We start from the raw sequence: 27,247 nt of genomic DNA on the forward strand, positions 1-27,247 counted from the left end.
TGTCGTGCAGCGAGGCACAGCGAGTTGAGTGGTGGGTTTCACGGAAATCACGATTTCAGTGGTAAATATACATATCACTGACACCGACATTGACCAATAAAAAGAGAAACTGTGTGATTTATTAAATTTACTCCTAATTTTAATTTTTTATGACCCCTGGCCTTATGTATCAGGTGCACAAACCTAATCATTTTAACGGCACAATCTTGTGCATGGTCTTTTTTTGTAAATGTGATTTTACTGCTCTATATGTGAAATTGTACCTAAAGATTAGCAATGAAATTGCACAATAAAAAAATCTTGCGTACATTTACATAACTAAAAAAATTAGAATACTAAGTGCACTTAAAAAATAAGATTAAGAGTTTTACCCAATAAAAATAACAACAGTAATTTTTTTTAAATCTTCGAGAGAGAGAGAGAGCTGGAAAACTGTGTGAGAAAAGAGCATAGCAGCAAGCGGCCGTCCGCCGATATGCGATGCGCTTGTCATCATCCTAGCGTATTTTCCTTGGTCGTCGGGATTCACACGCAATCGAGTCTGCGTTTGCAGGTTTTCACTTGTGAATTTCGCACTATGTGCTTATTTCATTTCGAAGATCACTGCTTTTTTTTTGTACAGAATTTTTCATCACATGCCATGAAATTGATTAATTAGCGGCAGGCAACCAAAATTCTTTGAAGGTTATCGTTGTAAAGTAGAAATGGAGTTGGCAGTGAAAAGATAAACGAGGCAAGTGAGTGAGTTGTGACATTTTCAGCCGTATTCCTGTCCGGAATCGCAATTGCAGTTGGAGCAAATTCACTGTCCAATCTGGTGATGAACAGAGAAAAAAGTTTATTGTCCAATTTATGGCCAAAAAGACATTGTTTCGTCGAAAAAGAAAAAAAGTGTGGATAGGCTATTAGCGTATGAATGGGTTGGAAATAAGAGAATGGCAGTTCTGCCTCAGTCTGGGTTTCACATTTGGTGCCAAATGGTGGGTGGTCCCTGCTAGATTATACATGGATCCTGTTTCGTAGACTAACAGGAAATGTGTGATACCGATGGGACCAGTGACGGGGGACAAAAAAAATCTTACCGAAATATTGTGGAAGATATTCGGATGAAACTAAATCCCGAATGAATCCGCTTGGAATGCGACTTCCAGGTTCATGTTTTTAACCGCATCCCCGATCGCAAATCGTCACATTCACTTTTAATTTGTGACCTCCTCTGTTTTGAATATACAAATTTGAAGAGAGGGACGACGTTGAAAGAGAAGGAAGAGATCACAATCATTCGTTATTGCGCGGTGGGTTTCGCTGATTTTTTTTTTTGTCTTTGATTATTAAATGGTTTTGTAAACTATTTGATGGTGGTTTGCATAACAATCACGATTTTTTTTTTTTGGGTCTCGCACTGTCTACTAACTGTCAAATGTTGTGTGTAATATGAAGTTAAATGGAGGCAAATGACAGAATGGGGGGAAGAGGAACCATTTACGCGCGCACGTGAAACAAAAGAATGATGCGGGGATAAATACTGGATTCGGCAGCACTGATCATCTGACATGACTTGACCGGAACGTTAAAATTAGAAATAAATGAGATAATACCAACGAAGTGAGAGCGAACGCAATGGCCACATGACGAGTAAAGAGAGACCGTATGCGGAGCACATGAGTTGACTGTGGGGCACTTTTTAAGACTTTTTAACTGTGACTGCCACACGTGTCACCCTTAACACTTAAGATTCCGGAACCAGACCACCTGTGGCTGTGGCCAGCTAGATTCCTTCGGCCCCCTCACCGAAAGGACCAACTGCCAAAGAAGCCATTCTCCAATTGCGCCTTCAGTTCATGGTATGGAAGAAAAATTCCAGAGCCAGAATTCCACAGACATATCCTATTACAAACTAACACAACTTAAGCATGCTTGGCCGAATAATATTGTCATGAGCTTAATTAAATCACGAAGTGGTCGGTGGCCTCCTCAAAAATGATTTGAAAACCAAGGGAATCACCATGAGGTGCCAGTCAGCTGGATTTGTCTCCCTTGCCTCACCAATGACGATCCCGACGACGCAACTCAAATAAAGGACAGTGTTTTTCATTTTCAACCCTTGGGGATATAGTAAAGATTTTCCCGGCAAATTAAAGGTGGCACAACAAGAAAATCAAAGTAACATATCCATCAGATTGAGTTACATAGGATGTCATGTAATCATGATCATATCAACAGGGTGGGGTCAGGGGTGATTAGGTGTGTTCCTAATTAGCTAGAAGGGGACACGCAGGCACAGTCTCTCCCTACACGTACCAAATTTATTGAGAAAATGATGTTGGGAAGGCCAGCTCGCTCACCCACCACTTCTTTACGTCTATAATCAGATTGCACCCGGATATAATCTTGCCCTCCAGTGATTCGCCTGGTTTAAGTTGCCTTGTGCCCTTTTTTTAAGGTTTGCTTTTGTCTGTATGTCTCGATGAGTATATATCCAGACGACGGACGGCCTCGTTTAATTACAACCTTGTTCTTATGTCCTTTTGCAGATAATGTGATTCGCAAAGAGTTCCTCCTATGGTTATGAAATGGATTGGATCCCTCAGTGAAGGCTCCCTCCCTCAATTACCGCAGTTGAAATATATCAATCGTTGGATTGTGATATGATTTAATGGCGTTAAGCAAAGAGTGACAAATTTGTCTTTATTAAAGGGAAAAAAAAAAGAAAAGGCCTTTATGTCAATATCATAAGATCATAATCTGATATATCTGCACTGGAACTAATATTCTTCAATTGATACTCAATGGATGGAGAGATTGCATATTCTCAGGAATCCGGCTGGCCAGATTAAGTCATCACGTGGGGACGCAAGAATGTCTTCGACTTGGCTTATACTGGGACAACATCACGAGCCGGATCCTCTAAGGAGACAGCACAATCCCTTCAGAGAAGACTTTAAGTGGGAACCAAAATGTAGCAGCCATTTCCCCATAAACATTATCTGCGCCTGCCCAACCATGTCCTTGTTTAATCCCCTCCCACATTAATTCCTTATCCTAACTGATCTTCCTTGGACCTGGGATTATACTCTTGATATTTCCTTGTATTAGAATGACTTCAATCACAGCTTCTGAGCTCCAAACTTTGGTCATGATTAAAATTTTAGGTGTATCTTATTGGGAAAATCACAAATAAAGACCTCCGAATTAGTAAAATAACAGATAACACACCTGAATAAGCTTAATTACTTGGAAAAACCGGGTCTCAAATTGCAATTATGAAATCAAATAAAAAAGACAAAAATGACCTCCTTTCTTTTCTTTTTTCTATCACCACATCTCCTTCTCTTTCCCATTCTCTTTTGATGTTTAGGAGCTTGCAAATATGGAAATCAAGCGAGTAATATTTCTAACTACACTTTTCTTCTATTCTTCCCTTTGAGACCTAGAAAAATGATTTTCTTCTTCATTTTGGTGAGCTATGTTGTGGGTGAGTGGGGTTATATGTTGGGAAAGAGTGGGAGTTGAAGTTGATAATAGGAGATGTTAGTTAGAAGAAGTTGTTATTAGTTTGAGGTGGAGTATTTTTGTTTATGGATGTCACATTGTTGACCTGTGATTTGCGTGGGATTGGTTGCGACAGAAAGAGGTTGGGAATGTTAGGAATGGAAGAATGTGAGAGGAAAAATGAAACAGGGTAATGGATGTGTGCTTGATGAGAGAACATTGATTGATTTGTATGATGATGGTAATATTTACAATATATTTAGATATAAAGACAGTAGCGTTTATTTGTATATAGCAGCCAAAAAGAATGATAAAAAACCCAAAACAGAAAATGACGCAGAAATATAAGTGTTTATGTTTTTGCAATAAGTTATTATTTGGTAATGAATTGTTACTAATTCACTTACTAGATTTATAATTTCCATATTCGAGGTTGTTATTTCTCTAACTACAGTTGTCACTGAATCTTGCAGAAACTGGTTGCTGTCAAAACACCTCTGGTTTTTTGTTATTTGACTTACTATTGTTGTAATTTTACTTAGTAGTGTTGTAACTATAGATTGGTTAGTTTGATTCCAACAACATGGCATGACAATATGAAAATGTTGGTATTTTGTTTATGGTAGAACAACGTTAACATTTAGTATTTATAGTTGTAAATGATATCAATGTAAATCCATTCAATGTTCTGAAATTCATCACAAACCCCCTTACAGACTTATAATTTCACTCACCATAGCTGTTATTTGGCTTTCTACTCTTGTCAATTGATTTTTATAGATTGTCATTCGTCTTACTCAACTTGTCATAAATTATTTATCAGAACTTGTCATCTGCTAAAAAAATCTGAAAATTCTGTCATTTGAAAAGAGAAAATTAAATTTTTATAAATTGCTTATTAGAAATTGTCATTCGCCTTACTAAACTTGTTATTCGTCTTACTCAACTTGTCATTCGCCAAAGAAATCTAGAAATAAATGAAGTTATAATTTGATATACTTAACTTGTCATATATTATACTTAAGTTGTGATTTTCTAAAGTAGAAAACAATCATCTTGTGATGATAGAAATGAAGCGATAGAAACACAGAATTTGTTATGTTACATTCACGTTGGTGGACATTTTGAAGCAAGTGATGAAGGGGGAGTTAAATATATTGGAGGGATTATAACAATCACCATTGTTGTAATTTTGCTTGCTAGTATTATTAATGCAGACTTTTAACTATTATGACAACAATGCAGTGATAGAAACACATGACAATCTGATAATGATGGTCTTTTTATACTGTGCAGAGGAATGTTAACATTTTTTGTTAATTAGTTCTATATTGTAATAATGTAGAGCTATTTAATATTATCCACTTAATTAGAAATGTGGTGATAGAAATGCAGTGATAGAAATACAAAAATTTATCATTTGCCTCATTGAATTTGTCATCTACTAAAGAAATCTGAAAATTCTGTCATTTGAACAAAGAAAATTAAATTCCTATGAAATGCTTATAAGAAGTTGCCATTCGTCTTACTAAATTTGTCATAAATTGCTTATTAGAACTTGTCGTCTATTAAATAAAACTAAAATTGTTATTCTCCAAAGAATTGTGCAAATTGTCATTTTAATGTAGAATCTTAAATTTCTATGAGTTGCTTATCAGAAGTTGTCATACATCTTACTAAACATTCTTAGCGAATGACAAGTTGAGTAAGATGAATGACAAGTTAAGTAAGACGAATGACAACTTCTGATAAGCAATTCATAAAATTTAATTTTTTCTTTTCAAATGACAGAATTTTCAGATTTTTTTAGCAGATGACAAGTTCTGGTAAGTAATTTATGACAAGTTGAATAAGACAAATGACAAGTTATAAAAAATAATTGACAAGAGTGAAAAGCCAAATAACAACTATGGTAAGTGAAATTATAAGTTTGTGAGGAGGTTTGTCATGAATTCAGAACATTAAATGGATCTACATTGATACCATTAACAACTATAAACACTAAATGTTAACATTACTCTGCCCATAAACAAAATACTAAAGTTTTCAGATTGTCATGTCATGTTGCTATGGTCAAACTAACCAATATATAGTTACAACATTACTTAGTAAAATTACAACAATAGTAAGTCAAATAACAAAAAACCAGAGGTGTTTTGATAGCAGCTAGTTTTTGCAAGATTCAATGACAAAGTGTATCTCAAATTAACTACAACATCTTCCAGCTAACATTTTCCATCATTAACTTCACGTTTCATTCTCTTCCACCGTATAACCCCATGACCACACTCCAACGCACCAAGTGATGCCATGCCAATCATGAAGTATATATACATGTAGTGTCTTGATTAGCTTGAATCTCATCCTCTCCAACATTGATTCTGTATACCATCTCCAAAACACTATTGTTGTCAACTTGAATCTGATGATTACTTCTGCCAACTAACATTAACGATGGGTCACCACTTTTTTTGTAATAGAGATTGATGGGAATGGCCATAACCTTAATCATATTGATAAATACATAGGCAGGAGATGAATGTTTTTGAGAGGGAGAAGAATAGAAGGAAGAAGAGAGAGAGAGGGAGATGAAGAGGGAGAGAAGGACAAAGACGGAGAGAGAGAAGAAGGAAAGAGAAAGGATGGGGTGATGGAAGAAAAAGAAGAAGGACATTTCTGTCTTTTTAGCCTGATTTCATAATTATAATTTAAAACCGGGTCCTTCTTGGTAAATTAGCTTATTCAGGTGACCTTCTTGTGATTTTGGTAATTTAAGAGTCTTTATTTGTCATTTTTCCTATCTTATTTTCAATTCTCTACCTAAATTTCCCTAGGCTTTCTCAGAAAACAATACAATTAGGCGTGCTTGGCAACGGGTGATGAAAATTTTCTAGATACCAAATAAAGCAACTCAAATTTATTGAAGTATGGGCATTGACCGGACATTATATTACAATATTTAAGGGTGAGTATTCAATTTTTGGGTTTAGTTTTCAGTGTTAATCGAATTAACTGAATAATCGAATAGAACTAATTTTAAACACCGAACCGAAATCGATTAACCAAATTAACGAAAATCGAACTAACCAAAAATTTCGGTTTAGTTATTCAGTTAACCAAATATATAAATGTGTAAAGTGGTTTTAAATTAAAAAACATACATTTAAAGAGCTCACTTACACCCACATATATATTTATTATAATAATATTTATTAAATGAAAATATATTATATATTTATTTTGGTTTTTCGGTTTTAATCAAATTTTTTCCCAACAACAAAACTAAACACCGAAAACTAAATTGTTTAAAAATAAAAATTGAAATAACTGAACTAAAAAACTAAAATTAATAATATTTAAGAATGGCATCAAATTGAACAACAATAAGTGCCGCAATGCGGTTAAGCATCACTAAATAGGTGTTTGAATAACATGAGAAGTGCTTTTAAAAAAGTACTTTTTCGCAAATCGAAATAAATTTTTTTATATATTTATTTTATATATTATAAAACTATTTCTAAAACTATGATTTGGTTTCTATCTAAACATTTTTAGTTACGAAGCCAAAAGGGTATTTTGTGGGTCCCCGGGGTTATAGTTGAAGCAAGAGAAGAGGCGCATCTGCCGATCGCGCTTTGTTGCCAGAGAAAAGAAGGAAGCGGGAAAGTGGGAATCCGCGGGCGCATCGTTGTGCGGCATTGAAAAACAAAAATAGAAAGGAGCGAAGTGATATATATTTATGCTGCCAATTTTTTTTTTTTGGTCGTGGTGTTAAAGAGTTTATAAATAAATAAACAAAAGCCAATGGTGTTGACATGACGTGCGGATGACCACCAAGCAGTGACGCCATATGTTGGGATGGCATGAAATAAAAATGGATAATAGCTTGTTTGTATTAACTTACAATTAACTTTTCAAATATAATCTATGAAATGCGAGATAAGTATGTGAGTAGAGTTTGTCTCGATTTACATAAATTTACTTAAAAATTTGTTTTGAACAGAACTTTAAACAAGTTCTAAAAGACATCACGTTTTATAGTTTCAATAAATAAGAAATGAAATAAAAAAACAAATTGCTAGGTGAAGTAATAACAGTTTGATTTTTATAAAAAGCAAAAAGAGAATACAAATCTAAATATTGAGAAACATATTTGTTGAAAGGATTATTTTTTAACCGCTTGAAATTTGGAAAAAAAAAAAAGGAGAGAGAAAGGGATGAGACAAGGATGCGTTTTTTTTTTTTTTGGGTCAAAGACAAGGATGACGGTTCTGAATTCACCACGCCATCTCCCATGAGTTTTTTTATTTTATTTTATTTGCCTGGAAGGATGAGAGTCTGAGAGAGGGGCCCGGTGCCACGTGCCGTCCTTTTCTTTTCGAGTACTTTTTTTGTTTTTTTCGGTTGCTAAGTTATTAAAAGGAAGACAAGGGGACGGGGGGAGTGGCAGAAGAAGAAGGGAGCAAGGTGCGGAGAGAAGAAAGTGCAGGAAGCGAAGAGGATGAGTGAAAACAGAGGGGTTGAAGAATGGGCGGTGAATACCGCGGGACGATACGGTCGACCTCAAGCAAGTGAAGCTGCCGCTTCCAATCAAGCCGCTGCTGCAGCTAGGCCTAAACAGTCGCTTCCTCCCAAAAGAGGCTCTGTCATCAAGAAGATTGCTACCGAAATTTGGACGCCTGCCTCCTCCTCCTCCACCACTTGATCTTTCTTTTTTGTCATCTTCTTTGTTAACTGCACTTCTATGTATGTGTGTGTATCCTTCTGTTTTACGTAATTGAAATGGAGATGCTTCTGTCTGGTTGATTTCTACAGTACACTCCCATCAGCCGCTTAAGCTATTCAATATCCGCGTTTCTGTTTCTGGTAGTTCCCCGATTTTACCTGCTCTTTTTATCTTTGCTTCAGTTGCAAATCGCCTGATCTATGCTACCCATAATTATAACATCAATCAACCTCCGCTCCTCTTATGTTCCTCAATTACTCCCCCTACCCCTCTCACCCCGAAACCAAATTCCTTTCTTCCTCCTTTCTTTGTTGGAACTCTATATATCTTTTTCTGAGGTTAAAAAAAAAATTGAGGCAAATGGCGGTAATTAAGGACGAGACCATGTTTTTTTGCTCGCACCAATGAACTCAAAAGAATGTGAAAACATGGAAGCAAGGGCGATGAGATGGACTGCTAAAATATCCAGATAAAAATAATTATCCCAAACCCTTGATCTGCGGCGATCATCCTGTTTCCTCATCCTTATCCTATGTACGATAAACTAGCAAGCGCATCGCCCTTTACGCTTGGGCCTCGTGCATATTATTGAAAGGGTGTGCACACTGCTTACCGTCTGACTGGCCCATTGATATGGCCCAAAGTGAATACGGATCCTTCACTGGGCTGGAAGGGATCCACCTCCTCGTCTCCACTCTCCACGCGCTCGAAAGGTGTCATGATCACTATCGCCGCTGCCACTATGTGCGTAGCCGTTGGCCAACGGAACCCATCCCCGGGCAACCCAATTCAAACGTCTCGAGTCTGAACCCACATTCTTCAAAAGTGAAAACCCCATTTCACGCCCCCGCTTTCCCTTCTTTTAATTTCAAACACAACTTTTGACGCCATATAATGATACCCCATCTTCTTCTTCGTCTCCTTCCACGGCATCCCCTCCGTTTTAATTCCCCCCCCCCCCCGGCGCGGGTTCTCAGCCCCTGTTCCTCACAATGGGTTGTTGTATTAGTAAATGCGGACCCGACCAGCATTCCCTTCCTCTACCCGCGTCCAATCACGTCGAAGACAAGCTTGTCACTTCAACTTCAAACAAAACCTCACCTTCTCCTCCTTCTCCCACTTCTTCTGCCTCTTCCTTCACTTGCCCTGCCTTTTCGAACTCCACCATCAGCTCCGCTTCTTCCTTGTCCAGTGCGTCTTCATCGTCCGCATTAACCTCTAAGGACAGGTCATTCTCCAATGACTTCTTGTGGTCCTGTTACAAGGATAACCCCCATATCGTTCGCATCAATTCACTCAAGGAAGCTTCTCTTTCCTTGGCTCCCACTAAATCTCAGATTAGCAAAACAAACCCATCAACAGCTGCGTCCACGTTGAAGCCGCCGCAGAAGAGTGTCGGACCGTCCGTGCCGCTGAAGAGAGTGCGGTCTAGCTCCCCGGTTAATCTGGCCAGACAGAAGAGTTTCCGGAAGGAACCAGAGAGGCCTAATTCTCCGTGCAATGTACCCAACAGAACGCTGAGGTCACCCTCGCCGAGCCGTAGATTTGACGGAGGTAGCAATAATCTCTCGAAGCGAACGATGGGTCCAAAGGCTAATGGCGAAGCCCATTCTCAGTCAGTTACGTCGTTGATGCGGAGGGAGAATAGGCGAGCGGCGAGTCCAAACCAGAGTTTGCAGGGTTTGAGGCGGAGAGAGAATTGCGATTTCAAAATAGAGGAAAGAGTGGTGAAAGAGGTGGTGGAATCTAAGCATGAGATAGAGTCGGGGGCGGCCATGATGGAGGACATTCACAATCCTCTCATATCCTTGGACTGTTTCATCTTCTTGTAGATAACTCTGAGCATGTCGTGCCCCGCTGCTGCATATTTCATATATTCTTTTGATGTTCATACTTGAAATCTGAAAGCAACAATTTTTGGTTTTAGGGCTTGCTATTTTTCTTTTTAAAGCAGCAATTATTGGTTTTATGGATTAAATCGTGGAAGTTTGGAAGGTCGATGGAGTGTGGTCTTTGCAGCTATTATTATTACGATTGGATGCGTGCTTGTAGTGATGGTATACAGGGGATGTTTGTGGGGAAGAAAATAATATCAAGTGAAAGATATTTTTTAAAAGTGCTTTATAATATGATGACCGAAGCGCCTTTTTTTTTTGGGGCCTGAAGGGCCCAATTGAGGTTAGCTGTGGTTTGGGCCTGGCCGTGGAATGCTAATCCATTGGAGCACCAGTGAGTTTGATTCGTGAGGCCCAACATAGTTAGACAATAAGTTGCGTACAACTAGAATATTGGGCCTTCTGTAACAAAAAACGAAGGCCTTCAAGCCCATGGGGTTCCATTAAACCATTAATGTCCAACAACCAAAGCCCCAGCTGGAGATGCTTCTCGTTTCCATAGGATTTCCATCATATCAGAAACAGCAGTACAAACTAACGGGGGTTGAATCTGATTAAAATAATAATAAAAATAAATTCTTAAAACACGATGAATTAAGATTTAAATTTCTGTTAGGATACATGTAATACTTAGCAGTACTTCCAATATGCACCATGTGTTTGAGCTGGAGTTGATATGAACGAGAGATTATTGGAAGAGTTATTTTCTATCGGGCTTACAGTACCTCCGTATAAAACATTATATAAAAACTTCAGTTATATCACCGCACAGGGTATCAAGTAATATTAGTCTCGTTTCCATCTCTATTGGCATTCTGATTCATGTTTTTACACCTTCGATATCCATTTCATCGTAAACCTCTTAATTAGATTGATTACCCGTAAAGCCGGCGTTGATACTGATTCAAATTAATCAGTTGAGGTTTGCTTCCATAAATCTATCGCCCAAACCTTTATGAATCTTTCTTCATATGCGCGGTATTAGTGTCGGGGTCATTCCAACGGGAATCAAACAAGAAGGAGAGATCGATTCGACCCATAATGTCATACTCCGTACGCACGTTTCAACCTTTGATTTACTCACAGCATACAAAGCAACAGCTGAAATGAACCTGTATGGCTTTGATTGTTCAATTGATTGTTAGTCCCGTACTGATTTCTTTCGATTAATTCTTCCAGTATACAGTGTAATTCAATGAATGGAATAGAATAGAAGGGCTAATGTAATGGAATAGAGTATAAATTTGTCTCTGAAATTATATTTTTACTCAAAAGCGTTGAACACTTTCAAATTTTTTTGAGTATAATTTATTTTGAAAGTTTACAATTATAGCAATGTAATGCTGCCCCCTATTATTAAAATGTTAACAGCATAAGATACTTTTTCTTCGATTTTAAATTTGAGGTAAATTTATATTCAGAAAAATTTTGAATGTCCGGTATGCTCGCGAGTGAAAATTTTTAAGATGAATTGATAACTTAACCCTAATATAATTAGCATTTGGAATCGGTTTGTGCGTAGAATCATGTATGTCGAAGACTACTGATAATTGAGGCCCCCTCATATTTCCCAGTGGGATATTCAAGGAAGTCAAGGTTGAATAATCGATAATGTCGCAAATCATGAGTGGATCTCCTAAAGTTACCCGCAGGGAAAATGACGTCACGGATCATTTTAGGAAGACAATAATGTCGAAGCACCTGGTCAAGTTTTAAACACGAAGGCCCAAAGTATCGTAATGATTAAAGAGAACTGTTGCTAGCTATGAACCAAAGATATATATATATATATATATATATCTACTTGCTGGAAAAAATAACCATTCTTAAAATTTAGAAGCTCAATTGTGAATAATAGAAATTCGGTCATAAATTACTTGATCAATGTCAAAGCTCAATATAAATTATCTAGAACAATCCAGACTTGGCATAGGAATCTGAAAATACGAATTCAGATAATGTACCATTGAGCTTCTAGTTTTCCGGAGTCATCATGTTTCTAATTGAGTATAGACGCATCTATTAGTCGACAATCCTTTTTAATTGTGAGGAAAAAGGAATTTGATTTAATTTACATTTACAAAACTGGAGGTCGCTTCAATTCTTTATGTTGCTATCTCTCTAGAGTGGTCCAAAAACCATCATTTCACTAAATCATAATAAAGGGAATATCGTATAAAAAAATTTGAAGATAGGGAGATTGCTTTGATTGACGGTGATGAGCAATGAATTAGAATAACGTAAGGATGCGCGTGGAATCATAACTAACGCATTGAAAGGTTGGGTGCTTTATGGTTTGGCAAATGAACAAGAAATAGAGCTACGCCGATGAGGGAATTGAAGGAGGATTATTAGTAAGTGATGAGATTTGGATCGGATGTGAAATGAATCAAATGATGTTTTTGGATTCAGTGTTAGTGAGGAGATAGCACATGTGGAGGCATGTCGGCCAGTATCACTCCAGTGGTGATGCCCCCCATCCCATCAATCTCTTTACCGAATAGTTAATTAATTCATTCCTGTTCCTTATTTATTTAGCAAATTACAAAGGAATTATATTGTTGGTTCATGATTTTGTTGAAGGTGTGAAAATAAATGTGTATATATGCCATACACATGGTTTAATTAAATGATTCATATTGCATAATACAGTGTACGGATTTGAAAAGGTACATGAAATCGTGTGGGGCAATAATATATGTAGCTCCGTTTGGTTTAAGTTGGGCGTGCATATATTGGCATTCTTGAATTGTCCATGAATGATTGTTTTGTAATATCATCATATAATTATGCGGAAAGCTTTTGATAGAAACATGCTAGCCATTGATCAGGTGATGCAAAGCTGTTGTGATCAACCAAACGCCTAAATTCTATCCACAGACGGCCTGCTTGTTTTCCTTCTCGGTTTCTTATTAAATATTCCCTCCATTTTTATTATAAGATTCATTAACAACGTTACATAATTAAGGAATTAAATTAAAATTCACATGATCGATATTTTAAATATTCGAAATTATCCTTAATGAAATTTATTAAGACAAAGAGTCTTATATTAAAATAACGAGAAGGGTCTTGAAACGAAGATAGCAACAAGTTGATAAATAGATAATGAGGATCCAATGTAGAAGATGACAGTGTCCCAAGATTTGGGAGTGAGGACGATATCGTGGGCTTTTAGATTCTGTTGTTTTGGTGATTTTTCACATTCTTAATTTTTTCGTGTCCCCGTTCTTTTTTGCCAGATTTCGTGTCCTTATTCTCCATTCGATTTGAAATATCTTCTGCAGTTTTACGCACTATTGGCTCACGAGCACCAATCGCGGTGGAGAATATATTGACTATGTTATGGTTTTGTTTCTTAGTGCTTTGACAATTAATATAATTAATGTTAGGGTTATTATTAAATTACAGATTACAGATACGATTTGTAATATATTCTGGCCAAACTTTGCGTTCTCATAATGTGACTCTGGTTCTTACTTTCGATTCCCTTACCCAGACCACACTTGCTTCTGCACATGAAAGTGATGAAACTGAACATGCAAATTAAATGTTCATTACAGACATACTACCTCCGTTTTCTTAATGTAAAAACTATTTAACTAATTTAGACAGATTAAAACAGTTGAGTTAGTTATTTATAATAAATACGAGTTTAATTTTTTTAAAATATTCTTTTAACTATGATTATCTGGAAACTCTTTAATATTTGTAATCAATAAGAATACTTAGAAAAAGAATTATAAGTTTAAAAGATAAAGTGGGTTGAGGTATTATGTCTAGTATTAAATCTAATAAATAACTAGATTTATATTAAAATCGGAGATAGAATATGAAGAGCATATCTGGAGACTGTCCAATATTACGTAAAAGCACTTGATTTTAATTAAATCTCGAAATACTAGCTAGGTACCCCAGCGTCTGACCTCGTCATTGTGCCTGATGATATGAATTTGTCCTCCCTTTTTTCACTTGCGCTTCGCCTTTATTCTTACCTTATCTTTTCCCTCTGCATCTTATGCCAAAGATTGGAGAAAGAAACCCTCCTTTTTCTACAAAGTGAATGACGTGCACGTTCCCCCCCCCCCCCCCCCCCTTTTTTTTTACAGTAGGCTAAGCTCATGTCACATCGATCGCCAAGCTTTTTGGCGCAAAATCTCGGGACCTCTGGCCTTTGGGCCTCTGCATGAGTCGCGTCTAACAGCCGAAATATATAGTATCCATTCCTAAACACAGCGCAATTTAACCCTTCCTTTATAATATTAAAAATAGATAAAGAAATCTCTTATTTATTTGTGTTTGAAAACAAATGATTCCTTCAAAGATTTCCTTGTTTGCTTGTGGGCGATTATTTGGCATGCCCTCTATAAAGACATGCCATACCTTTTGGCGCTCTACCACACAACCAGTCCTCCCGTTTCTTGCTAGTTAAACTAGCGAGTGACATATATGGATTCGTGTGGTCTTAGTATCTTAGATCCGCCATCGCGGCTCGGGATGCAGTCCCATGTTTCAAGGAGTTTCATGTGGCCGAAGGAGTGTGTGGCGGAGGCGGAAGGAGAGCTGGAAGCGCCGCTAGTTGACCTGGATGGCTTCATCAGAGGCGACCAAGACTCCACCCGTCATGCCGCCGAGCTAGTAAGGCAGGCCTGCTCGAGGCACGGCTTCTTCCAGGTGATCAACCATGGAGTGGATTCGCGTCTCATCGATGAGGCCTATCAACAGCTGGACGCTTTCTTCAACCTCCCGCTTCAGAGGAAATTAAGCATTCCCAAGACTGCTGGGGCGATGTGGGGCTATTCTGGTGCTCATGCTCATCGTTTTTCCCGCAACCTGCCTTGGAAGGAGGCCCTCTCTTTCCCCTTCCACCGAACTGATGCCTCAGAGCCTGTGGTCTCTGACTTCTTCACTTCCAACATAGGACAAGATCTCCAACATGCTGGGTACGTAAGACCAACTCTAAACTTAGTAATCAGCCAAAAGTAGCGTGACTTTAATTTTGTATTAGAGCAGCCTTTATTTATATAAACAAATGGGGAAGAACAGGAAGGTATTTCAGGAGTACTGTGAAGGAGTGAAGGAGCTAGGGTTGAGGCTGATGGAGCTGCTGGGAATAAGCCTGGGGGTGGAGCGGCGGCATTACAGGGAGTTCTTTGAAGACGGAGAGTGTATAATGAGATGCAACTACTATCCGCCATGCCAGCAGCCGGGTCTGGTGCTTGGCACGGGACCGCATTGCGACCCAACTGCCTTAACAATACTTCATCAGGATCATGTCGGAGGCCTCGACGTTTTCGCAGATAACAAGTGGCAGAGGGTTCCTCCTCGTCCTCAAGCTTTCGTTGTCAATATTGGCGATACTTTTTCGGTAAATTCCTTCTTCCTCTTTCTTTCCCATTCTTCATACATTCAACCTCAGATTTGGAGTAGTGCCCACCGCTTCCCCTTAAATTTTTCCCACTTCTCAAATAATTTTTTTTGTTTCTTTTAATCATTAAATTTTAGAACAAAATAGTTGATATTTTATAAGTTAAAAAATGTGCAGTTTTCAATTTTTTTTATGATTTTTAAAAAATATTTTAAAATTGGCCTAATTTCGTTATAATTTAGATACAAACGCTTTTAAGAAGTTGGGAAAATTTAGGGTGTGTTTGGTGTGAGGGATTTGGAAGGGAGGGGGAAGGATTTTAATCATTTTCCCTCTCCTCCAAAATTGAAAGGATTTGAAAGGAAATGACAATATTTTACCATGTTGTGACTATTATACCTATATTTTGTCATATTGTGACCATTATGCCCATATCTTAAAAAAATAAGGGTAAAATTGTCCATGTGAAAATATTTTTCCCTCCCCTCCCCTCATGAACCAAACAAGATAATATTAAAACTTCTTCCCTCCCCTTTATTTTTATAAATTCCAATAAGGTAATATTAAAATCTTTTCACCCTCCTTCTCTCCCTTTTCCTCCATTAAAATTCCTTCCCTTCCTTTCCTTTCATTGAACCAAACAGACGCTTAGAGAATAGCAGGGTAGGGGCAACAAAAGCCCAAATCCTCCGACGTCTCCCTTTGTCTTGGTTCATCAGTCAAAGCATGGTTTTTTCTTGGTTTTTTTTCCTTCTCCATTTTTCGCGCGGTGTCTTGCGTACGACAGATTGAAAAATGAAAAGCAAAGTTTTACGGTATATTAAAACAAAAAGGATTTGAAGCTAATGTGTTAGACGTTGTACAAATATGTTATTTCGGAATTTGTGAATCTGCGTCGTACTCCTCTGATCCTAAATATAAAATCTATTTTATAATATATTTATATTACAAAATGGGTCTTATATTTAGAATCGGAAGAGTATGTAATTTCTACAGGCCCAACTATTTTTATGGAACACTAAAACATAATCACTTTAACATTTTCAGGGGAAGCTTTTGCTATTCTTTTTTTGTAGTATATTAATTAAAGAATTGCGTGTGCTTCAATCTGTCGTGCTAGATAGAAAGACCTGGGCTTATGCCATAAATTACACGGTTAAAAATATAATTGGTAGAAGTAAGCCGATCAGACGATCGTTTTAAAATTTTTAAACCCCTTTGTGCGAAACCTTTTCAGAATGTTTTGTTTTGATAGTATATCTTTTAAACATATTATCATTTCAAAATTTGTTTAAAGCCCATGTTTGAGGTTTTTAAAGTTAAATTGATATGCTACGTATATTTTTCATAATCCCGCAAAATTTTGTCAGGCCCTTTTTTTCAGGAAAAAAATGTGTCGATATTGTTTAATTTAGTCCTAATCATGAAATCTTCGTTGATATGCCATTCTTAGATCCTATTTGTTTACATTGATAATTTATGTATACCTAATACTGTTATTTTACCCTGATCACTTAATCTAATGAATGATGATATCACATTTGAATGACTCAGTTTACTCTATTACACACACACACACTCACACATGTATATTACTCCTCCGGTCCTAATTATAAAACCCAATTGACTTATTTGAGGAGATTAAGGAAGTAAGTTAAGTTGGTTATTTATAATAAATAAGTGTTGTTATTCCTAAAATATCCTTGCTAATTAAGTATATTGGTTAAAACTATCATTATTAGAAGGATTATCTTGGAAAAAAATACATAAATATAAGAGACAAAATGGATTGGTGTCTTATAATTAGGACCAAATAAAAAGTCAAATGGAGTCTTATAATAAGGACCGGAGGAGTATTTTCACAACATAAATCTGACACTTATTCAAAATGTCAAAACCGGCCAGACAAAATTAATCATGTTAATTAATGATGTAATTCAAAGTCAGATGGATTTAATAATTATATTTGAAACTAATTTAATAGTAGAATTAGTTAAGACACGAGAATCCACGGGGAATCTGACCTTTCATTTAAACACACACACACACACACACAAAAGGGAAACAGAATTAAGGAACCCACAAGAGTAAACCTCTTGCAATCATTTGTGGTCGCACCAGCTTATCCCCAACCTTTTCTACATCTCTGGCGCAGATTAATTTATTGTTTTGTGTCTAAATGTATATATATTTATAGAGAGAGAGAGAGAGTATAAGTGAAGTGGTTGTTGAATGATACTGAAATATTTTCAAACAGAAAGATGTACAGTGATTTGTAGAGTTGCTCATCAGTAGAGAAAAGCTAGGACGTGCATTATGGTGTGGGGGTCAAAATTTGAGAGTCATCAAGTATTCCAAAAGAAATGAGGAGAGGACAGTGAACAATTGATAGAATGGATTTGATGGAGAGGACATTTATAATGATTAATGGAGAAGGAAAAGGGGTTACTACATGCCATGCGTGTGTGTGAGTGTGTGTATGCGTGTGTGAAGTGAAGTGAAGTGAAGTTATTAATTATTAGCATTAGACGCATTAGAAGTTGTTGGTTGTGCAGGCACTATCAAACGGGAGATACAAGAGCTGCGTACACAGGGCTGTGGTGAAGAGGTACCGGGAGAGGAGGTCCATGGCATTTTTTGTGTGCCCCAAACCAGACAAAGTTGTGAGAGCCCCCCAGGATTTGGTGCTCAGGGACGGCTCCAGGCTGTACCCTGACTTCACATGGTCCGATTACCTTCTCTTCACTCAGTCCTTCCACAGAGCCGACCACTCCACTCTCCACCACTTCATTCCCTGGCTCCTCTCCTCCAAACCCACCGCTTAGCCCTTCATTTAATTTCCTGCTTCCCCTCTTCTCTATGTTATGTCAGCTAGGAAGCATATATATATGCTTGTAATATTTGTTTTATTAGACCCGTATTAATATGAATCTTCATTCATCTTTGCGTCTGTCATGCTTGTTGATGAAACTATAATATCATCACGATGTTCATTTCAGCTTAAACGTGGAAGGCTTTGAAAATATGGCTTACCAGAATATTAAAAGGATGATACATAAGAGTAGAAAAGGATGAACAAGAAATTAAGGAACCATATTTCACAGTTCATATATAAAGCTTTCAATCCCTTTCAATCAGATTTTCACCCCATGTTGAGGGTCCCTGCGAGCGTGGATGGAATTGAGGAAAATTAGCCAAGACCAAGACAAAATATAAGTAAATATATAACAGCCCTGGCAAAAGGTTTGTCGTATGCTTGGGTGCAAGAAGGTGGGGAATGAGGACAAGGAAAAAGACGAAGAAACACAAACTGTTTCGCAAGCCACCAATTTTCATGAAAGTTAGATGGGGTGGGGTACTACCTCAAATGCACCAGAGTTGCATATATATATGAACTTCATTATGCATGCACCAGTGCTTTGTTTCACAGTTAAAATTAAAAAGAAGAGGCAGCTATAGAGGCATCGCCGATTTGATGAGGCTTTTCTGGCCTCGTCTGTGCAGCCCCTTCCGGGTGCCAATGGAGAGGACAAAGTTCTGTTTATCATGTGAACAATCAAGAATTTGGTAAGTAAAGCCTAAGGTATATGCAGCTCCCTTCCGTACACTGGAGATCCAAACAAAGGATCAGAAGTAGGGAAAACTTACACGAGAGGATAGGAAACTTGGATGGAAATGAAGGGCCGGGGTGGAGTCCTTATACAGGCCAAATTAACAGGGGGGCCATATTGAGCGATTGGAAAAGGTTGATGTTCTCTGTCTCTTGTTTGAGTGCCAAACAAATCTATTGGATCATGTGGTGGCCTTTAATTAGGTGAAAAGTATTGCTTTCATTCACCCATGCGAGTCCAGAGATCTGGACAAATTCCAATATTGGGCCCCTTCCACCAACATTTGCCAGTCTCTGCCTTAACTATTTTTCTTCCCCTTCTCATCAGGTTTTGGTTTCCCAGAAGATGAAAAATTGTCATATGGTATCCGAGAAAATGGCTGGGCCAAAATATCCAAAACGTACCCCATATTTCAATCAGCGCAGAGAACGCAGGCAGGATTTTAATTAGCCTGTCTTAGCTGCTATTTATTCACTAATCATACTGCATGACACCGTGTAAAGATGCTCTTCCCTGTTTTGCCGATTCACCTGGAGAACGAATAACTTCATTTTTATTGACCGTGCATTAATTATTCGGTCATCAATTTTCTCTGCCTTTTCCAGGCAAGGTCTTGTCATTTACTTATGCAAATTATTTTTTGCTGCCCCAGTTCTTCATATGCTCTCTCTTTTTCTTTTTTAAAATCTAAACTAAGTAGAAAATCTCTGTTTTCTATTCTCTTTTCTGTTTTCCTGCATGTGTAGTTCATTTTCACTGCCCTGATTGTCTCCGTTCTGATTTGATATATTTCTCTTTCACTTAAATTGTATGCCCTCTCTTGTCTCAGAGTTGAATTGTTTTCACTCCGGAAAAATACTCTCTTGGACCTGATTGAGGATGTTATATAATAAGATCCAAATTCAGTGATGGTCGAGCTATGAAAAGGTAATCAGGCCCAAACGATCCTTTGAGCTTATTAGTTTTTGCGGTCACCCTCTCCTTTTCAGAAAACTAACAGCGTTTTAAATTTTTCTATAAAAGCTTGATAAGCATTGCTCTTGATTGATGCAGAGACACAATTAATGCCATGCAGAGACAGTTATTTCCATGAATGGGATATATCATATCCCCCAAGGGAGAGTATATATTCTTTGTGGGGCTAATATTCTCATACACGAGACAATAAAGTAATATTTCTTCTAGTCTTTTATTACATTATTACAGGCTACTTTTGTTTTTTTTTCCTTCTTGGGTATTTTATTATAGGTTACTTTCAATTATGTTGCATTGATTAAGGAATGTAACAAAAAGTAATATATGTTTTAAATTTTTTTCCAAAAATTACTTGTATTATTTTTCAAGTTTTCCTTTTAATTAAAGTAAAAAAAAAATTGTCATGACCTTTCTTAAGGAGACAAAATCAGTTAAAAAAAAAAATCCAATGCAAGGACATTTGCCCCAAAATTAAAAAAAAAAAAAGGTTTAGCTCACTAGACAATTGGAAGTATGACTTGTAGTATAACCCTCTGACAAGGACAGGAGGCAATAGTAAAATACTCCCACTGAACAAAACGAGAAGGAGTATGAATAAAGGAGTGACTTTAAGAGATAGAAACGTTTATTACGTACTGTATTGCATTCTTTTCAATTTAAATCTTCGGTCATTGTGGTCTTAAGTTTAATGAGGTTTAAAATGCCACTAATAACTAGGTACACATTCTCATGTTCCCTCCTGCTTTTGGTTCCTAACTTGATTTCTGAAGAAATCCTTGGATCTGTGCCTAGGAATTTGAGCTTCAAAATACTAAAAACAGACTTCAAGGAACATTGGGATCAATGGGACATTGTTATTTTTCACGAGATGGGTGGGCCATCGATTTTAATAACCCGGAACACATGCACTCTCCATTAAATGGATATATTCCTATTTTAAGTTTTATATTTCTCATAATTTAAATAATACACCCCCACCACGAACTATCACTGTCATTAATCAGCAATGCCTTCTCTGCCACCTCTGCTATGCTTCTTTACGTTGTTTTGTTTTTACTGCAGTAACCCTAGGATGAACTTTTCTAAATTTTAGAAAGTTTTATATTAGAACCGCAAGAAAGTTTATACTATGTAGCAGTACTTTATAACCCAGATCCGGGCGAAAAATATAAATGAAAATAACAAGAACTAATTGACATTATTTACGGAAAAATTAAACACCGCATCTCCAACCTTCATTAAACTTGCTACTCTCGCTCTCTCTCCCCCTCTGAATTATCTCCTTCCTTTTTCCCTGTTAACCAACTATAATCTGGAAGCACAGTTCGTTCTGGCCCTGGATTATTTATAAGAATTTGATTCCAATCAAACTTGTGAAATGCACAATCTGGTCTTTCAGTATTTTAGCATTGTTTCTAGATGGATATCTAGTACATGACACTCCGTTGAGTTTACCTTGGCGTGATGAAAATATATCCTTAATCAAATTACAACTACTGGCACTTCATCAGGCGTGAGAAAAGTATATAAGCAACAGATTTAAGAGCAGAAAGTGGTGCAGATATGTGAGATTCTATTCGCATGTCTGTTAGGTCCAAAGCTGCTGGAATACGGGCGTTTCCTATTGTCAGGTATTTTTTTCCCTTAGGTGTCAAGCACTAATGTCAGAAGTGAGGTTGGCTATTATTTGGGCTTATGGCATTGCGTGTTCCTTTCCTTTGTTGGAAGGCTGGTGTGTCTCTGTGTGACTATATAATGAGTATATCCTTCCTTTGGCCATGCCGAAGCCAACGAACGTAGAGCTGCAACGTTAAGAGATGTCACGGACGAGATTTGAAGTATGATTAGTATTTAATGGGAGCCCAAAATGGGAACCCAGCCATTGGATCAGGCCCCTTTAAAGCGGAAACAACCCCTATGCAGTTTTGAAAATGGGGCAGCAAATTGAAGATATGTGATGTGAAATTCCATAAACATCATAGGGTAGGGAGAGCAGGGAAGTAAGTATGTGCGACAGAAACCCTAGTACGAAACCACAAGGTCGCTGTGTCACTCACGTGTGATTGGCAGAATATGAGAGGAGGGGACAAAGGGCATGTAATTAAGGAAGAAAGAGGAAGAGGTTAATTGACATGGGTGGGGTTTGAACTTGAAGGATGAATATATGGAAAAACGTGAAATGCCAAACTCCAAGAAACGAAGAATAGTCAAGGAGGATGGAAGAAGGTGATGGGTCAAGTCAGTGTCGCCCAATTCATTTCATACCCAATGGAATTAATCAGATATAAACAGATAGAAGAACAGGTACGTAGTGTTGGCACTGTCTAATAAATGCAAATACCCTTCCGAATTAAACATATAATAATAGTATGAGCTCAGAGGGATGGTGGAGTGGAGTGGGGCTCTTTCTCAGAGGGACAAATCCCCAATTAATGCTATCAATATTACTTTTCCTGATCTGCCTCCGTAAGGCGTGCCTTTGTGGAGATATCGCCAACCTTCTTCATCCCTTCTCTTTCTTATTTTCCTTCTCCCTCAAACTTTTCTTCCTGGCTTTTCTACAAAATTCAAACCCTCCTGCCTTTTCTCTTCCCCGTCAGTCCCGGTTATTTAAATTTGATTGAAACACGAGTATTTGAATTGAAAAAGAAAACAGAAAAAGAGGAAAAGGAAGGGGGGTATGAATTCGTGGTTGTGAATTGTGATCAGAGTTGATGAATAGGAGAGGGATACAGAGACAGCACTGTCAAACTCAATTAAAAGCAAAGCTATGATTGCACCAAGTACGTCATCATTGTCATGCAATTTGGCAATGTTTTGTTTTCTTTTTCTCTTTTCCTTCAATTTTCATTTTGTTGTTTTGACTGCGTCTGAGAATTTGAAGGGGCAAGCAAAACTGCGCAATTGGGGTTGGGATCTCCAACACAAATCTCACGGTTGATATCGAAGCACTTGGTTTGCAATGGCCAATATGCTACATACAGTCACAGTGCCATCTATATGTACCAGTAAGCTGATGAGTGTTTTACAATATGAGGCCTCAGCTCCCTCCTTCCGATCTGTCCCGAGGGGGCTTGGTTTGTGTTCTCTTCTGTGCATCGGATTCTGGGTCCATTAAATGCCCATTTTGACAATTCCTGTGCAAACGGCCTTACTTTGTGTGGCAGAAGCGGAAGGGGTTTGAGTGTATCTCATATCATATCATCACTTAAATTCTCACCCACCGCTCTCTCGCACTGTCCTTTTTGTCTTTTCCCACTGTCTTCTTCCTTCTCCCTCGCCTTTACTCACTACTCTCTCGGACGTTCAAACTCAAGTCTGCTCATGCACTCATTATTTTATGCAAACTCACCCGCAAACTTTATGCTCCATCATCGTCTAAAGTATAATCACCTTCCTGTGCCACACCCCTAATATCTTGAGCTATGCAGGCTCTGAGATTGCGCAATCAGATGTCCTTTGAATGCTTGAGTCAAACTTGTGAGGCAACCCTATACTAAGCTCCCTGCTAGACTTCTTAATGCCCCTAATAGCTAGGGACACTACCCCACCTGATCATCACTAACCACCTCCATCTTGACAATATAATTTCAATCATGACCTTCTTTATAAAAAAAAATCATCACAGCAGTAATTTTTGCTTAGTACTGGGGTGCTGACTAAATGCTTTCATGTAATAAACTGCGGGATATAGTACGCGCCTACTCCTTTAATGTTTATTTATTAGATGATTTTTAAAGCCCAAAAAAACAAAAAAAAATCTCGTAGAAGACATTCTAAACTTTTTTTTCAACCCTTTTTGCTTGGAACATGCAAGCTGCTTCTAACTTCCTTCACTAGACATAGACACAGACAGGTCCCCATAATCCGCTACGCTCCTGTCCTCGTAAAGGTGTTAAGAACATGGTTGCTTCAAGAGTTGGCAGTGGATCGGAGAAGTGAAGGTGATGGCTGTGGAGAGAGACCTATTAATTTTCAACGTCAATTTAAACAATCAAGATCAGATCAAGTTGTCATGTTAATTTTGTATGTTGACCATTTTAACTGGAATTAGGTCTCGACATGATATTACTGCTTTTCCTTTTTAATGTTATTAGTACAATACTAGTTAGTGCGGGCCGAGTTAAAATTTTGACCCTCTATATGTAAACGTTCTTGTTAGAAAAAATCAAAACAATGATATAATTTCATGCCGACCAACTATTTAAGCTTCGCAGAACTATATTATATGAAGTACATTAATCTTCGCAGAGCCACATCGTATAGAGTACAATGAATGCAGGGATTTCGTAATGTAGTTATTCATTGACATTGACTTTGTAGGATGTTCTCAGGAGCAATTCAAGGAACTAAGAAAAAGGAAAAGTTTATGTATCTAATACTAGCTATACTAGTTTTTTATTTTATGGTCGCACACATTCCCAATCTTTCCTCATAGGTATTATTAGGAAGGGCCAAAGTTAGCTTGGGATGAACAGTTATTGCTTGGTATCTGTAACAAAGGACCGATAATTTTATATACAATGCTAAATCTAACTGAGTGATGAGAAGCGGCGTGGCCCATTGCATTTAGCTGAATGGCATGTATTCTATCTGGGCGTTGGATCATGAAAGTGAGTTGCGTTGGGACTCAACCATCTTTTGCTGTCTATCAAGTTTCTATAATTTTAGAAATAATTAAAAAAGGTTGGAATTCACGTACGTAATAAGAAGATTTACATCCATTAATCGATTTGATGACATGGAGGAAATTGAAACTAGAAGCGCAGCAACATCCATCAATTTATAGATATAACAAAATTGTCTTTGCAAAAAGGAACGTTTCTAATAAATTTAGATGTCAGGCCCTTTCTTCCCCATAATATTGAATTCTTCCCACCTGCATGCATATCAGCCCAAAATAACAGCAACCATATGAGAAACTGGTTAGCTTGTATATATCGTTGTATGTGGGATGATCATCACTTGTTCACTTGATTGGAATAATAAGAACAATTATAAGAAGCAGCATCTTTTTAATAAACCAGAACATGATATAGTGATATATTAATAATATAAGCAAGGTCATTCTTTTTTCCAGTCTAGGAATCTCCCATTTTATTTCTTTTCTTGGCGAAAACACAGGATTAGTGCAACAGCAGTGACAAAGGATCCATCCCAGCTCTCAAATTTACTACTACGTACCATGATGATCATAATAATGTATACAAACGGATAGCACAACTAGGCATTTGTTTGGATCAGTGATCATGAAGTCAATAACAGTAGAAATATGCATATATGTGGAATGGAAATTAATAATTACCTATGGCATATGTTACGTGAAGTGGATTTGAAAGGACCCAGAAACCCTAAGAGGGATCAATAGTTCGACGATCGTCCCCGGCAGCAGCTCGAGGGTGCTGATGCGGAAACTGATTGAGCTGGCCTATGCTTGCAGAGACGTTCATGGACAGGAGACCAGCGTCATAGTTGTTACCCGCATCAAATGTCCTGATCATGGAGGACTGATGATGGTCTCGAGGGAAGAACTGGTGGTGGTAGTGATGGTGGTCGCCGATCAGGTTCATGCCCATATTCTGGGCCTGGTGGTGAGCCGCGATGAGGCTGTGGCCGGTGATGCCCAAGGTCTGGTACCTGGACAGCTCCGACTTTGCGCAGGTGAGGTCCATTTGCAGCTGCCGGAGCTGGTGCTGCAGGAGAGAGATCACTCCCACGCAGCCGTACACGGGGTCACGGAGGCGCATGTCGGCCTCGTAGGCCAGAGAATTGACGGCGTCTTCACGCTGGTGGGGGTGTAACTCGTTCAGGAGCTTGGTGACATTGCTCGCTCCAAATACTTTGTGCACATTCGCGAATTTCTGTGGCTGATCTGGGGGGAAGTAGGGTGCAAACACGCACTCTGGTTGGCACTTTCGCCGCAGAAACTTGCAGGCCGCACATGGTGAATTCGATGACGACGCCATTCTTCCCTCTCCCTCTCCCTCTTTTATTCCTCTGCAATTACTCCAATATTTGTTTGATATGCGTGAGATAAATTCAGTAAGACATATATTAGAAGGAAAGTAGAGAAACATTGATCAATTCAAGTATATGTGCTAGATGAAAACTATTCTACTAATAATGAATATTGGAAGGAATCATGCGCAGTTGAGGCCCACATATTATATGGCTTTGAAGGATCTTGATTTGGTATTTCGATCTGCTTAGACTGAGACGCGAATCGACGCTCTAATCATTCTCGGCTTTGCGCTGCGGTTGACAAACAAGTTATGTTATATATTGCGTCTTGCGAGATCAGAAGTACCTGTAATCACACGAAGAAGACTTTATGGAACAAAAGAAGTCTACTTTTTCTCATCAATACCCAGGAGATGAAAGGTGAAGTGATCAGGAGATAGGAGTGGCTCCGCAGAGTAGGATCTTGATGAAGAAGAGGAAGAAGAGGGAGTTTAAGGTATTTTATTTGCTTTTAAGAGAAAAGGAGCGGAGGCAGAAAGGGAGAAAAGGGGATACAATTGATGGTGCCGGTGGATTTGACGGATTGGATCTCGTAAAGAGAATTTTTATGTCACTGCTTCCCATGAAAAAAGTTGCTGGGCCGCAGATCATGCTTGAATTTCACCGCATAAATATATTATAATATATGTTAATTATTGATCACTCTTGAGTACATCGTTTTCATTCATTCTCTGCACATACTAGTCCAAAAGCGAGAAAAGAAATTACAAAAAAAAAAAAAATGGAGATTTTCAAAGTAACATGTGGAAGTAAAGATTAATCGGAGAAGAATGAGATGATGGTTTTGAGGCTAACCAAGCAGAGTGCTGAAATAAAATACCGCTACAGTACATATTCTGATATATTCCTCGATCGTGGCGAGCTAGAGATCCTAGTAATGATAGAATAAAATATGCAATGATGGAGAAGAATAGAGGCAGCTGGCCGGTTGACGGAGTGGGGATTATTACTACCTTGAATATGGCTGGCCTCGATTTTCTTGGGTCAACTTTCTTGGTGTCTAGCGAGTTTCTCCAAAATTGTACTACGCCTAGTAATACCAAATAGATCACCGATCCCGATCGCCGGCGGTGACGGGGGTTGTATTCGGAAGCTGCTCTTTCTGCGTGTGGTTCTTTTGTTAAATGATACAAGCAGTTGGGTTCCGAAAATTTGTTGG

At 38.0% G+C, this 27,247-nt stretch overlaps 3 protein-coding genes across 3 annotated transcripts; 2 read left to right on the forward strand and 1 right to left on the reverse strand.

Moving 5' to 3' along the window:
- The first annotated feature begins 9,202 nt into the window (after positions 1–9,202).
- Positions 9,203–10,325, forward strand: LOC114737770 (uncharacterized). The gene has a single exon (XM_028925732.1). The coding sequence runs from the start codon at positions 9,211–9,213 to the stop codon at positions 10,048–10,050; it is 840 nt and encodes a 279-aa protein (XP_028781565.1). The 5' UTR covers positions 9,203–9,210; the 3' UTR covers positions 10,051–10,325.
- A 4,237-nt stretch (positions 10,326–14,562) lies between these two features.
- Positions 14,563–18,306, forward strand: LOC114737747 (gibberellin 20 oxidase 2-like). The gene is made up of 3 exons (XM_028925706.1): positions 14,563–15,056; positions 15,160–15,481; positions 18,037–18,306. The coding sequence occupies exons 1-3, from the start codon at positions 14,563–14,565 to the stop codon at positions 18,304–18,306; spliced, it is 1,086 nt and encodes a 361-aa protein (XP_028781539.1).
- A 7,086-nt stretch (positions 18,307–25,392) lies between these two features.
- LOC114737743 (protein ASYMMETRIC LEAVES 2-like) lies at positions 25,393–26,053 on the reverse strand. The gene has a single exon (XM_028925701.1). It carries the CDS (start codon positions 26,031–26,033, stop codon positions 25,419–25,421), a length of 615 nt encoding a protein of 204 aa, XP_028781534.1. The 5' UTR covers positions 26,034–26,053; the 3' UTR covers positions 25,393–25,418.
- Positions 26,054–27,247: the final 1,194 nt, after the last annotated feature.

This window comes from Neltuma alba, unplaced genomic scaffold (assembly GCF_004799145.2).
Source record: "Neltuma alba isolate B1F8T4 unplaced genomic scaffold, ASM479914v2 tig00013496_pilon, whole genome shotgun sequence".
NCBI classification, from domain to species: Eukaryota; Viridiplantae; Streptophyta; class Magnoliopsida; order Fabales; family Fabaceae; genus Neltuma; species Neltuma alba.

What these genes read in the sequence shown, in the direction of transcription:
- LOC114737743 (XM_028925701.1), bottom strand. Translation starts at nt 26,033, where the DNA reads ATGGCGTCGTCATCGAATTCACCATGTGCGGCCTGCAAGTTTCTGCGG.
- LOC114737770 (XM_028925732.1), top strand. Translation starts at nt 9,211, where the DNA reads ATGGGTTGTTGTATTAGTAAATGCGGACCCGACCAGCATTCCCTTCCT.
- LOC114737747 (XM_028925706.1), top strand. Translation starts at nt 14,563, where the DNA reads ATGGATTCGTGTGGTCTTAGTATCTTAGATCCGCCATCGCGGCTCGGG. An exon ending in CAAGATCTCCAACATGCTGG is followed by an intron (nt 15,057 to 15,159) that starts GTACGTAAGACC and finishes GGGGAAGAACAG; the next exon opens with GAAGGTATTTCAGGAGTACT. An exon ending in ATATTGGCGATACTTTTTCG is followed by an intron (nt 15,482 to 18,036) that starts GTAAATTCCTTC and finishes TTGGTTGTGCAG; the next exon opens with GCACTATCAAACGGGAGATA.